Source organism: Nerophis lumbriciformis, linkage group LG04 (assembly GCF_033978685.3).
Source record: "Nerophis lumbriciformis linkage group LG04, RoL_Nlum_v2.1, whole genome shotgun sequence".
Taxonomy (NCBI): domain Eukaryota; kingdom Metazoa; phylum Chordata; class Actinopteri; order Syngnathiformes; family Syngnathidae; genus Nerophis; species Nerophis lumbriciformis.
In genome coordinates this window covers 44,957,501-44,972,500 of record NC_084551.2, presented here as the reverse complement: position 1 = coordinate 44,972,500, position 15,000 = coordinate 44,957,501, and the positions used below count along the sequence as shown (strand labels likewise).

The window sequence follows — 15,000 nt, the reverse complement described above, 5'->3', positions numbered from 1 at the left end:
CAAGACAAGTTTGCACAGCCCTGATCCAAACCCTTCATTGGATTTGACACAAAATGCACCGCGTTGCGTCATCAGCTGTAACGTTAGCTAGCGCACATGCGTACAGTACATAAATACAAACATTGGTGTGATTTATTGTCGGGCCAAGGAGCTCACTTTGTTATTTTCCCTGCTACTCCTGATTGCTGCATCCTGAAGGCTATTTTGGTTGGGAAATGGTCGAGTCGTCAATTAAGGCGTTTGTGTTCACTGCTGGACCACCAGCTGGTGTTTCATTTGCAGGCGTGGAGGGGAGCCCTCTTAGCCCTGGAGGTGTGTGTGTGTGTGTGTGTGTGTGTGTGTGTGTGTGTGTGTGTGTGTGTGTGTGTGTGTGACCACAACTGAGGGAGGACCGTGAAGGAGCACAAAAAGACGGGCCTTTTTATTTGGGAGTTTGAAGGAGTTTGGGCGTGACGCCACTTCTTGGCTAACCAAAACTATGCTTGAGGGGGGAAAAGCCTTCCAAAGATAACTGCTGAGGAGACCCGATTCTTTATTTTTTCTGATGGAGGAGGAAGGGGGTCTTTTGGCTTGTCAAGTGGAAAATAATAGACAAAGGTTCCTCCAAAGGGGAACACTGATCAGTCATCCTGTCATGATGTAGACGGAGGGTTGTTTTTTTGTAACACGTGGCCCAGTAAAGGACCGGGCTCCAGCACGGATCAGCCACAACAAACTGTGTCATTAGTTAAGTCATGTTGGCAGGCGGGCAGCCTTTAATTAGGAGCTCTGCACGATCTCGTTAGGATCCCGGCCCGGTCTGGACCAAACGTTTTGTCACTGGAGACAAGATCTTCAGGTTTACTTGCAGGCAATGTAGTCCATCAGTCACAGGTATTTAAAAACACCACATGAAATGGAGACTTTCCATTAGTTCAATCCATACAGTGATCTCACTTCGGTACCTAATGAAACCAACGACACGAATTTTCATATTTATATCATCAACTTCTGGCGATGAGGACGTGCGCCTTCCACTATTTAGACCAGGAGTGTCAAACTCTGGCCCGCGGGCCAAATTTGGCCCGCCGTGTAATTTCACTTGGCCCGTGAGGCGATATCAAATTAACAATAGAGCCTGCCCGCCGATTATATACAGCGGCGGTGCCGCGGTACACCGCTAATTCTCATACTTGCCAAACCTCCCGGGAGACTCCCAAATTTCAGTGCCCCTCCCGAGAATTGTAACGTCCCCTTTTAGTCCAGTCCAACGAGTGCTGACCCAGTTGCATAATATGTGCGGCTTTGGCACGCACACAGAAGTGAATGCAACGCATACTTGATCTTCAGCGATACAGGTTACACTGAGGGTGCCAGAATAAAAAACTTTAACATTGTTAGAAATATACGCCACACTGTGAATCCACACCAAACAAGAATGACAAACACATTTAGGGAGAACATCCGCACAGTAACACAACAGAACAAATACCCAGAATCCTTTGCAGCATGTGTGTGTGTGGGGGGCGGGGGGCGGGTTGGGGGCAGCGGGGTTTGGAGGTAGCGGGGGGGTGTATATTGTAGCGTTCCAAAAGAGTTAGTGCTGCAAAGGGTTCTGGGTATTTGTTCTGTTGTGTTAATGTTGTGTTACTGTGCGGATGTTCTCCCAAAATGTGTTTGTCATTCTTATTTGGTGTGGATTCACAGTGTGGCGCATATTTCTAACAATGTTAAAGTTGCTTTTATGGCCACTCTCAGTGTATACTGTATCGCTGTTGATGAAGTATGAGTTGCATTTACTTGTGTGTGCGTACAGAAGCCGCTCATATTTTGTGACTGGGTGGGCACGTTGTTAGAAGGGATGAAAAGCGGACGTGACGTCAGCTCGTAGAGGACGTTAAAGGGGAACATTAATTAATTAACATCAATTTCAGAAGGGTTAAAACCATTAAAAATCAGTTCCCAGTGGCTTATTTTATTTTTCGAAGTTTTTTTCAAAATTTTACCCATCACGCAATATCCCTAAAAAAAGCTTCAAAGTGCCTGATTTTAACCATCGTTATATACACCCGTCCATTTTCCTGTGACGTCACATAGTGATGCCGATACAAACAAACATGGCGGATAGAACAGCAAGTTTATAGCGACATTAGCTCGGATTCAGACTCGGATTTCAGCGGCTTAAGCGATTCAACAGATTACGCATGTATTGAAACGGATGGTTGTAGTGTGGAGGCAGGTAGCGAAAACGAAATTGAAGAAACTGAAGCTATTGAGCCATATCGGTTTGAACCGTATGCAAGCGAAACCGACGAAAACGACACGACAGCCAGCGACACGGGAGAAAGCGAGGACGAATTCGGCGATCGCCTTCTAACCAACAATTGGTATGTTTGTTTGGCATTAAAGGAAACTAACAACTATGAACTAGGTTTACAGCATATGAAATACATTTGGCAACAACATGCACCTTGAGAGTGCAGACAGCCCAGTTTTCATCAATTAATATATTCTGTAGACATACCCTCATCCGCACTCTTTTCCTGGGGGTCTGGCGGCAGATTTCTTTGACTTTATCGTTGGAAATGCATCTGCTTTGAGTGTCGCAGGATATCCACACATTCTTTCCATCTCTGTCGTAGCATAGCTTTCGTCGGTAAAGTGTGCGGAACAAACGTCCAATTTCTTGCCACTTTTGCATCTTTGGGCTACTGGTGCAACTTGAATCCGTCCCTGTTCGTGTTGTTACACCCTCCGACAACACACCGACGAGGCATGATGTCTCCAAGGTACGGAACAGTCGAAAAAACGGAAAATAACAGAGCTGATTTGACTCTGTGTTTGTAATGTGTTTGAGAAAATGGCGGATTGCTTCCCGATGTGACGTCACAACGTCATCGCTCCGAGAGCGAATAATAGAAAGGCATTTAATTCGCCAAAATTCACCCATTTAGAGTTCGGAAATCGGTTAAAAAAATATATGGTTTTTTTTCTGCAACATCAAGGTATATATTGACGCTTACATAGGTCTGGTGATAATGTTCCCCTTTAAAAGCAGTGCCTGTGAGGCACGCCCCCAAGACTGTGGAATACGAGTTACAAAGTAACGCCGTTAGTTTCGGCGGTAACTAGTAATCTAGTTACCGCCTAGTTATTTTTTATATTCAGTAACTCAGTTACCGTTACTACATGATGCATTAACCACGTTATTTTACGTTATTTTTTATGTAGTATCGGCTAGAAACAGAAGATCTGAGTGTGTTTTATTGGAGCGCTGCGATGTCGTCCTTCTGTGTCACAAGGAAAAGAAAAGGCGTGCTTTGTGTGGGTGGGGGCGGGGGGGGTTCCCGGGAGACGTTCTTCCAGGACCTATGTACTTCGGGGCTAACAACCTTCACTTTACCCGGAAGTGGGTCTTTACAGCTGAGGGTGAATGACGAGGCCAGCGGTTTGTTGCAACTTTGTGACTTTATTGGACGCAGCCATCCACCAAACTAGAGCACCTGCACGTACTCACTGTCGCCGTTCCCTCACCTCTCTCGCCCACTCACTCACTGACGTCACTCACATCACATGCTGTCATATCTTAAAGGGCCACACACACACACACATACGCTACTCTCATAACAACTAACAAGACATCATGGTGAAGCCAGAAGTCGAGTTTCTTAACATGGAGACATTCTCAATACTTTACTTTCAAGGAAAATAACATTTTAGTTAAATGTAAGTTGTGTTGGATCAAAGATCCTATCTAATTAAAGTTAAAGTGCCATTATGTTGCAGCTATTTAAAATAGTTTTGTCAATTTGTTCTGGCCTGAAATAAATCAGCCCTTTGAAACATATCTTTGTCTTTGTGTGTTGTATGTAGACCACATAGCTTTCTGAGTTCAGTGATGCAAATGCATGTCAAGTTGATCAACAGATTGTATTATTCTCCAGTGCAATAACAGTACTGAAATGAAGGCTAAAATGGCATTAATGGGAGCCTTGAAAAAAATAATAAAAAATAAAAAGTTGAGTTAGTAACTGAGTTACTTATGAAATAAAGTAACTACTAACTGTAACTAGTTACTGGTTTTCAGTAACTAACCCAACACTGCTCACAACCTTGTGCATTACTCAAATGCGTTTTGTGCTGAAGCAAAAGCTCACAAATAATGAAAATCTCCCCTGCTCCTCAGGATCTTCCTGGCACCTTACTGCTACCCACGATGGGGTTAAAGTTAAAGTACCAATGATTGTCACACACACACTAGGTGTGGTGAAATTTGTCCTCTGCATATGACCCATCCCCTTGTTCACCCCCTGGGAGGTGAGGGGAGCAGTGGGCAGCAGCGTTGCCGCGCCCGGGAATCATTTTTGGTGATTTAACCCCCAATTCCAACCCTTGATGCTGAGTGCCAAGCAGGGAGGTAACGGGTCCCATTTTTATAGTCTTTGGTCTGACTCTGCCGGGGTTTGAACTCACAACTTTCCGATCTCAGGGTGGACACTCTAACCACTAGGCCATATCGTGGCACCACGAGTGAAAACAGTTTGTCTTTTGGATGGCATCCTAACATCTGCTGTTGAGTTATTTCTTTATCCATTTAATTTTAGATTTTTTTTCATACACTGCACATTTTTTATAAATTTCATTTTTTTTTTTTTTATATTAATTTAAAAATAATAATAATAATTTTTTAGAGGAAGGTAGGTACTTACAGGGTTCAATGTTCACTTGTTTCAACTTTCAACTTTTATTCTTTTTTTAAACAAATTTGTTTTTAAATTACTTTTTAAATTTCAAAAATTGTACTACCATTTATATTTTCTCCATCCATCCATCCATCTTCTTCCGCTTATCCGAGGTCGGGTCGCGGGGGCAGCAGCTTAAGCAGGGAAGCCCAGACTTCCCTCTCCCCAGCCACTTCGTCCAGCTCCTCCCGGGGGATCCCGAGGCGTTCCCAGGCCAGCCGGGAGAGATAGTCTTCCCAGCGTGTCCTGGGTCTTCCCCGTGGCCTCCTACCGGTCGGACGTGCCCTAAACACCTCCCTAGGGAGGCATTCGGGCGGCATCCTGACCAGATGCCCAAACCACCTCATCTGGCTCCTCTCGATGTGGAGGAGCAGCGGCTTTACTTTGAGCTCCCCCCGGATGGCAGAGCTTCTCAACCTATCTCTAAGGGAGAGCCCCGCCACCCAGCGGAGGAAACTCATTTCGGCCGCTTGTACCCGTGATCTTGTCCTTTCGGTCATAACCCAAAGCTCATGACCATAGGTGAGGATGGGAACGTAGATCGACCGGTAAATTGAGAGCTTTGCCTTCCGGCTCAGCTCCTTCTTCACCACAACGGATCGATACAGCGTCCGCATTACTGAAGACGCCAAACCGATCCGCCTGTCAATCTCACAATCTACTCTTCCCTCACTCGTGAACAAGACTCTGAGGTACTTGAACACCTCCACATGGGGCAGGGTCTCCTCCCCAACCCGGAGATGGCACTCCACCCTTTTCCAGGCGAGAACCATGGACTCGGACTTGGAGGGGCTGATTCTCATCCCAGTCGCTTCACACTCCGCTGCGAACCGATCCAGTGAGAGCTGAAGATCCTGACCAGATGAAGCCATCAGGACCACATCATCTGCAAAAAGCAGAGACCTAATCCTGCAGCCACCAAACCGGATCCCCTCAACGCCTTGCCTTGACTGCGCCTAGAAATTCTGTCCATAAAAGTTATGAACAGAATCGGTGACAAAGGGCAGCATTGGCGGAGTCCAACCCTCACTAGAAACGTCTCCGACTTACTGCCGGCAATGCGGACCAGGCTCTGACACTGATCATACAGGGAGCGGACCGCCACAATCAGACAGTCTGATACCCATACTCTCTGAGCACTCCCCACAGGACTTCTCGAGGGACACGTCGAATGCCTTCTCCAAGTCCACAAAACACATGTAGACTGGTTGGGCAAACTCCTATGCACCCTCAAGGACCCTGCTGAGAGTATAGAGCTGGTCCACAGTTCCACGACCAGGACAAAAACCACACTGTTCCTCCTGAATCCGAGGTTCGACTATCTGGCGTAGCCTCCTCTCCAGTACACCTGAATAGACTTTACCGGGAAGGCTGAGGAGTGTGATCCCACGATAGTTGGAACACACCCTTCGGTTCCCATTCTTAAAGAGAGGAACCACCACCCTGGTCTGCCAATCCAGAGGTACCGCCCCCGATGTCCACGCGATGCTGCAGAGTCTTGTCAACCAAGACAGCCCCACAGCATCCACAGCCTTAAGAAACTCCGGACGGGTCTCATCCCCCCCATTGGGTCTTGCTACCGAGGAGCTTTTTAACTACCTCAGCAACCTCAGCCCCAAAAATAGGAGAACCCACCACAGATTCCCCAGGCACTGTTTCCTCATAGGAAGATGTGTTGGTGGGATTGAGGAGGTCTTCGAAGTATTCCCTCCACCAATCCACAACATCCGCAATCGAGGTCAGCAGAACACCATCCTCAACATACACGGTGTTGACAGTGTACTGCTTCCCCTTCCTGAGGCGGCGGATGGTGGTCCAGAATCGCTTCGAAGCCGCCCGGAAGTCGTTTTCCATGGCTTCCCCGAACTATTTCCATGTCCGAGTTTTAGCCTCCGCGACCGCTGAAGCCGCACACTGCTTGGCCTGTCGGTACCTGTCTACTGACTCCAGAGTCCTATGAGCCAAAAGAACCCGATAGGACTCTTTCTTCAGCTTGACGGCATCCCTCACCGCTGGTGTCCACCAACGGGTTCTAGGATTACCGCCACGACAGGCACCAACTACCTTGCGGCCACAGCTCCAATCAACCGCCTCGACAATAGAGGTGCGGAACATGGTCCACTCAGACTCAATGTCCAGCACCTCCCTCGGAGGTGGGAATTGAAACTCTCTCTAACAGGACACTCTGCTCGACGTTCCCAGCAGACCGTCACAATGCGTTTGGGCCTGCCAGGTCTGTCCGGCATCCTCCCCTACCATCGCAGCCAACTCACCACCAGGTGGTGATCGGTAGAGAGCTCCGCCGCTCTCTTCACCCTAGTGTCCAAAACATGAGGCCTCGAGTGTATCCAAAAAGGGTGGGTACTCTGAACTGCTGTTTGGTGCGTAAGCACAAACAACAGTCAGGACCCGTCCCCCACCCGCAGGCGAAGGGAAGCTACCCTCTTGTCTACTGGGTTGAACTCCAACGTGCAGGCTTTAAGCCGGGCCTGTCGCCTCTCACTGCGTGCAACGCCAGTGTGGAAGAGAGTCCAGCCCCTCTCGAGAGAACTGGTTCCAGAGCCCTTGCTGTGCGTCGAAGTGAGTCCGGCTATATCTAGCCGGAACTTCTCCACCTCGTGCACTAGCTCAGGCTCCTCCCCCCCCAGCGAGGTGACGTTCCACGTCCCAAGAGCTAGCTTATGTAGCCGAGGATCGGACCGCCAAGTGCCCTGCCTTCGGCTGCCGCCCAGCTCACAACGCACCCGACCTCTATGGCCCCTCCCATGAGTGGTGAGCCCATTGTAGGGGGGACCCACGTTGCCTCTTCGGGCTGTGCCCGGCCGGGCCCCATGGGGCCAGGCCCGGCCACCAAGTGCTCGCCATCGTGCCCTGGCTCCAGAGGGGGGCCCCGGTGACCGGCGTCCGGGCGAGGGAAATCGGAGTCTCGGTTTTTGTAATTCCATAGAAGTCTTCGAGCTGCTCTTTGTCTGATCCCTCACCTAGGACCTGTTTGTCTTGGGAGACCCTACCAGGGGGCATGAAAGCCCCCGGACAACATAGCTCCTAGGATCATTGGGACACGCAAACTACTCTACCACGATAAGGTGGCAGCTCAGAGAGGAGCATTAATTACCAGTATTTCTAAAACTACAAATACAGTAAATGGAATCTATGTACTGCATATTGTGGAATATAGGTACACAATGAGCGATGAAAAATTATGCCATTTAATTTCTAAGCTTCTGAACGTCTAAAAAAAAAAAAAAAATCACTCTTGTGATTTTGCATCAATGTCAATATTTTCACCAAGACAATTATCTAAAACACCAGTAGTGTGGACCAACAACCTCAAACTGGGAAAATAAGTGTTCTTGGGTCCAGTTAGTATGAACCTTTGCAAAAGGCTTAAAAAGCAAAAATGCTTTCGTCTTTGCTTTTATTTCCAGTTGTCCTAAAAGTGAGTAGACGTACCGCTTGGTTTTCAAACAGATCGTGGTAAGTATGCAGGACCAGCAGGAAATGTGTCACCACATAAACTTGTAAGGGCAGCGAGCAGCTGGGCTCATGAAGCACTTCCTCTCCAGTCACCTGCCAATGGAAAAAAAAACAATAAAAAAACATCCTTCAATTTCCAAAAAACTTGTTCCATTTATCTTTAGTGCAGTATATTTCTACAACGAGTCAGTGCCTCACTTTTACACTTTAATCATTATTATTTGTACCAATCACAACTAGTGCACTACTAACAGTCAACACAATGCACTGCAAGAATGTTATAGGCCTCTTTCTAAAACATGTAAAAACGATACACATTGACGAGACACAATGCACTGCAAACTGCATACCGGTCCATTAGAGGGCGATATATCCAATTGACACTCGCAAAGACCCTGTTATAAAGTTAAAGTTAAAGTACCAATGATTGTCACACACACACTAGGTGTGGTGAAATTTTTCTCTGCATTTGACCCATCACCCTTGATCACCCCTTGGGAGGTGAGGGGAGCAGTGAGCAGCAGCGGTGGCCGCGCCCGGGAATCGATTTTGGTGGTTTAACCCCCAACTCCAACCCTTGATGCTGAGTGCCAAGCAGGGAGGTAATGGGTCCCATTTTTATAGTCTTTGGTATGACTCAAAAAACATCTTCAAGCGTGGACTGATGAAGACAAGACAAAGACTCACCTTATTCTGAACTAGTGTTGTACCAGTACTTTTTACAGGCAGTATAGTACCGAATATGATTAATTAGTATCGAGGTACTATACCAGGGGTATATATCAACCGATATATACAGTCGTGGAATTAACACATTATTATGCCTACATTGGACAACCAGGTAGGGTGAAGATAAGGTACTTTAAAAAAAATAATAAAATAAAATAAAAAATAAAAAATTAAAAACATTTTCTTGAATAAAAAAGAAAGTAAAACAATATAAAAACAGTTGCATTGAAACTAGTAATTAATGAAAATTAGTAAAATTAACTGTTAAAGGTTAGTACTATTAGTGGACCAGCAGCACGCACAATCATGTGTGCTTACGGAGTGTATCCCTTGCAGACTGTATTGATATATATTGATATATACTGTAGGAACCAGAATATTAATAATAAAGAAACAACCCTTTTGTGTGAATGAATGGGGGAGGGAGGTTTTTGGGGTTGGTGCACTAATTGTAAGTGTATCTTGTGTTTTTTATGTTGATTTAATAATAAAAAAAATAAAATAAAAAAAAACCCAATACCGATAATAAAAAACCGATACCGATAATTTCCGATATTACATTTTAACGCATTTATCGGCCGATAATATCGGCAGGCCGATATTCATTAACATTGATTTTCATCAACATTTAACATTGTCACGTTATCGATGGGAAAATAAATTTTTAGACAATATGATTTGCCTGAGCGGCTTGGAGAAACCACGAGTAACAAGCGGTAGAAAAAGGATTAGAAAAGAAAGATTAAAAAAATAAAAAATAAAAAAATAAAAAAATAAAATAAAAACACTTTTTTTTTTTTTTTTAACTTGGGACTCCCCGTGAGTTGGATTTTGGATGCTGGGGGGCCGGATCCAGCCCGCGGGCCGTAGTTTGGGGACCTCTGTACTATACTAATACCGGTATACCGTACAACCCTATTCTGAACAATTGTCAGCATTAAAGGGCCCTATAATGCTAACAACATTGCACTTATTTCATAGTTCTGGACCTAAAATGATGTATAAAGGTAAACTTCCTCCCCCCAAAATAAACCGTAGTGATTTTAGGCTTGTTTTCTAACAAGTTTCACAACATTTTGGAACGTGGACTTTTATCTCCAAAATATGGGCGGGCCTACATCAGCCTGCTGACGTCAGCTACAGACGACTGGAGGCAATTTCATACTGCGTATTATGTGTTTTCTTCATCAAGAATCACGATATTGTCGCGTAGAATCTGAAGGAATGATCAAATATGTCTGCCAGATGCATTGTTGTAGGTTTGTAGCAATAAAACTAACTGCGTACGTTTACTAATGGTGGCAATATTCGGAAAGTATGGACTTTTCTCAGTCGAATTGACCCGAGCAAAATGGAACAGACCTGTAGAGAGGAGTGTTAATTTGCAGCAATCATTTGAATGATTCTGACTTCAAAGGAGAAGGGTTTTGGTCGGAATATGGATGGAAAAAAAGAAATGACTCAAGACTAATGCGATCCTGAAACCCACAAAACGGGAGAAAGAAATGGGCCTGCATGTACCACGGTTGCGTACGCACAAAAATCTGCCTTACGCCCTTTCTCACAGCAAAGTTGAGATGCATCAAGGGTGAACTTGACGTGGAAATGTGCATAAAAACAAACATAAAAAAGTGTCAAATTTTCCTCCTTAGACTGATTCATGTGCCCACCGGAGACATACAAACAATTTTCCTCTCAAACTTTTAATTTCAACAATGTAAAAAAGATCAAGGCAAAGACACAAAATTCACTTTTTTTTTGGCCAATTTATTGCTTCATATTCATATTAAAGCAGGACTAAGTAACTTCTCAAACTTCATAAAATATTTTCATAACTTTTGGGATTATACATGGACTTACAACTACCGTATTTTTCGGACTATAAGTTGTAGTTTTTTTTTCATAGTTTGGCCGGGCTCCAGTGCGACTTATATATGTTTTTTTCCTTCTTTATTATGCATTTTCGGCAGGTGCGACTTATACTCCGGTGCGACTGATACTCCGAAAAATACGGTAGTTGAATGACACCTCTGTCATGGCCTGAGGTGGTCTGTATCACTTTAAAGTTAAAGTACCAATGATTGTCACACACACACTAGGTGTGGCGAAACTATTCTCTGCATTTGACCCATCACCTTTGATCACCCCCTAGGAGGTGAGGGGAGCAGTGAGCAGCAGTGGTGGCCACGCCCGGGAATCATTTTTGGTGATTTAACCCCCAATTCCAACCCTTGATGCTGAGTGCCAAGCAGGGAGGTAATGGGTCCCATTTTTATAGTCTTTGGTATGACTCGGCCGGGGTCTGAACCCACAACCTACCGATCTCAGGGCGGACACTCTAACCACTAGGCCACTGAGTAGGTTCACTGGCACTAAGTGACTTTGAGGAGGGTGGCAGGAACCCTGCTACACAAAAAAACTACAAATGTGCTGACTTGCTTTACAACATACGTACCTCCCCCTTTCCCAATTTGTTAAAAAGACGGAAGTCGATGCGAACGCCTGAGTGCCGCCAGAAAACTAAAAGAAGAAGAAGGCCTATGTGCAATTACTAAAGGAGTAAAATGACAGTCAACGATCAACATTGGCCCGGCTTTCGCTCGCTTTGAGACTGATGCTGCCTTGGTTATGTTCCTGCTAAACTCGTAAGTGACTTTCAATGCTCAAATCAAAATGATAATGCTAATCAATCAATCAATGTTTATTTATATAGCCCTAAATCACAAGTGTCTCAAAGGGCTGCACAAACATCCAAGAAAAAAGGCAGCTGATAGTCAAGCACAGCAAGAGCAGAGGCGGAAGACAGGTCATGTTTGAGGTCAATGAAAGCCTTTTCAGCCTCAAGACCCCTGGAGAGTGGCATTAGGGTAGGGGACCCTTTAGCGATATCGACCCTACATTTTATGCAAATTATTCAGTATGGTGAAAGCCACAAAATATGTTTATATATATATATATATATATATATATATATACATATATATATATATAGTGACACAATTATGAGAAAAACACTAACCTTATGACGGATGCTTTTGCAATGGTAATTTGATCTTTTACAACGCCTAGTGGCCACAATAATTCATTAAAGGTCTACTGAAACCCACTACTACCGACCACGCAGTCTGATAGTTTATATATCAATGATGAAATCTTAACATGCCAATACGGCCGGGTTAGCTTACTAAAGTGCAATTTTAAATTTTGCGCGAAATATCCTGCTGAAAACGTCTCGGTATGATGACGTCTGCGCGTGACGTCACGGATTGTGGAGGACATTTTGGGACAGCATGGTGGCCAGCTATTAAGTCGTCCGTTTTCATCGCAAAATTCCACAGTATTCTGGACATCTGTGTTGGTGAATCTTTTGCAATTTGTTCAATGAACAATGGAGACAGCAAAGAAGAAAGCTGTAGGTGGGAAGCGGTGTATTGCGGCAGGTGGCTGCAGCAACACAAACACAGCCGGTGTTTCATTGTTTACATTCCCGGAAGATGACAGTCAAGCTTTACCATTGGCCTGTGGAGAACTGGGACAACAGAGACTCTTACCAGGAGGACTTTGAGTTGGATACGCAGACACGGTACCCTGAGTACACATGCAGCTGCGGCTTCCAAACATTTGATCGCTTGCCCGTACGTGCGTGCCGCTATGTGCATGTCACATACGTAACTTTGGGGACTTTGGGGAAATATATGTGCTGTATGAACTTTGGGGAGGTGAATGGTACTTTGGGCTGTGGGATTGAGTGTGTTGTGCAGGTGTTTGAGTTGTATTGGCAGGTTATATGGACGGGAGGGGGGAGGTGTTTGTTATGCGGGATTAATTTGTGGCATATAAAATATAAGCCTGGTTGTGTTGTGGCTAATAGAGTATATATATGTCTTGTGTTTATTTACTGTTTTAGTCATTCCCAGCTGAATATCAGGTCCCACCTGCCTCTCATAGCATCTTCCCTATATGAATCGCTCCCACTGCCCTCTAGTCCTTCACTCTCCCTTTCCTCATCCACGAATCTTTCATCCAAATTAATGGGGAAATCGTCGCTTTCTCGGTCCGAATCGCTCTCACTGCTGGTGGCCATGATTGTAAACAATGTGCAGATGTGAGGAGCTCCACAACCTGTGACGTCACGCTACTCGTCTGCTACTTCCGGTACAGGCAAGGCTTTTTTATCAGCGACCAAAAGTTGCGAACTTTATCGTCGATGTTCTCTACTAAATCCTTTCAGCAAAAATATGGCAATATCGCGAAATGATCAAGTATGACACATAGAATGGACGTACTATCCCCGTTTAAATAAGAAAATCGCATTTCAGTAGGCCTTTAAGTCAAGCTCTAATGTTAGCTATCAGAAAATGTTGTATCAATAAACAGCCACCAGCGTGGTAGTTCCACACTACCGTATTTTTCGGAGTATAAGTCGCTCCGGAGTATAAGTCGCATCGGCCGAAAATGCATAATAAAGAAGGAAAAAAACATATATAAGTCGCATTTTTTGGGGGAATGTATTTGATAAAACCCAACACCAAGAATAGATATTTGAAAGGCAATTTAAAATAAATAAAGAATAGTGAACTACAGGCTGAATAAGTGTACGTTATATGACACATAAATAACCAACTGAGAACGTGCCTGGTATGTTAACGTAACATATTATGGTAAGAGTCATTCAAATAACTATAACATATAGAACATGCTATACGTTTACCAAACAATCTGTCACTCCCGATCGCTAAATCCCATGAAATCTTATACTTCTAGTCTTTTACGTGAATGAGCTAAATAATATTATTTGATATTTTACGGTAATGTGCTAATAATTTCACACATAAGTTGCTCCTGAGTATAAGTCACACCCCCGGCCAAACTATGAAAAAAACTGCGACTTATAGTCCGAAAAATACGGTACTTCCTTCGAAAAAATTCTCCCGCCTGTCTTTCTTTGCTTCAAACCTGCATCAGCCCCGATACAGTCTTGGTAGTAGCGACATGTTTGTAGCGCAATCCAAGATCATTTCTTAATGGTGTCTGCTATTTAACATCAGCTTAGCCATTTCAGACCTAATATTTGTGCCAATATTACAGCGGACAATATGTCAGTTTGACGCTATATGTGCTAGTCTTCATGGGGAAATTTGGTCTTCTGGCAAAACACTACCGCTTTGGTCCACCGGCGCCGCCAAAATCAACCAAAACTAACTGAAAGTTCTTAAAAAGTGGGGCTTTAATATTTGTGAGGACATATATTAATTTATTCGCCACCAAATGTTCTCAAAATGTGGTTCTGTGACTCCTTGGTCCGGGAAGGATTTCACATTTAGAGCTGCTACCGCAAGAAGCTCTCCTGTATTAATAAATTGAGTAATCAAAGAGGACTCAAAAAATTTAGTGTTCTTTGTGATATGCAGCCTATCTATTTAGCATAATATTCAAACTCTAATCCGGGCAGGCGACTGTGTAAACACATTTTGTCGTAAATTACACAATTTATGTTATGTTGGGTATTAGAGATGTCCGATAATATCGGACTGCCCATGTAGGCCGTTTTCTGGATTTGAACTTAAGTCTATTTTTAGTGGGAAAGCCACGCAACTGTTACATGGTGCTGTTATTCCATTATGCGTCCTCTTCTACTGATGTGTTCCTCAATATGCTTGAGGAAATGCAGAAAATGCATGGCTATGGTGTCCATGAATGGAATTCTGAGTCTTTTATATTTATTTTTCGCTCATATTGTTGACCGCAACCAAGTGATCAAAATAAGAATTTTACTTGACTTTATCCAGACTGTCTATGTGGGGAAAATGGACTCCAGTTCAGTTGCCACACTAAAAGGAGGCGACATACTGAGTCTGGCGAGTCGGGCTTTCCAAGAACAGTAAATTATCTACCAATTACTCAAAAACGAATCAATATTGTGAAAAATGACAGCCAAGATTCGTTTTCTAGAACATCCATCCATCCATCCATTTTCTACCGCTTATTCCCTTTGGGGTCGCGGGGGGCGCTGGAGCCTATCTCAGCTACAAAAAATATTAAAATGTCGCTCATCTAGACGCTATGGGTGCTT

General features: G+C 44.3%; 1 protein-coding gene across 1 annotated transcript in view; it reads right to left on the bottom strand.

Moving 5' to 3' along the window:
- agmo (alkylglycerol monooxygenase) overlaps nt 1-15,000 on the bottom strand; it is a 192,368-nt gene that overhangs the window by 66,318 nt on the left and 111,050 nt on the right. The window contains 1 exon segment of the mRNA XM_072913031.1: nt 8,175-8,291. Within this exon segment, the coding sequence (XP_072769132.1) occupies nt 8,175-8,291 (117 nt within the window).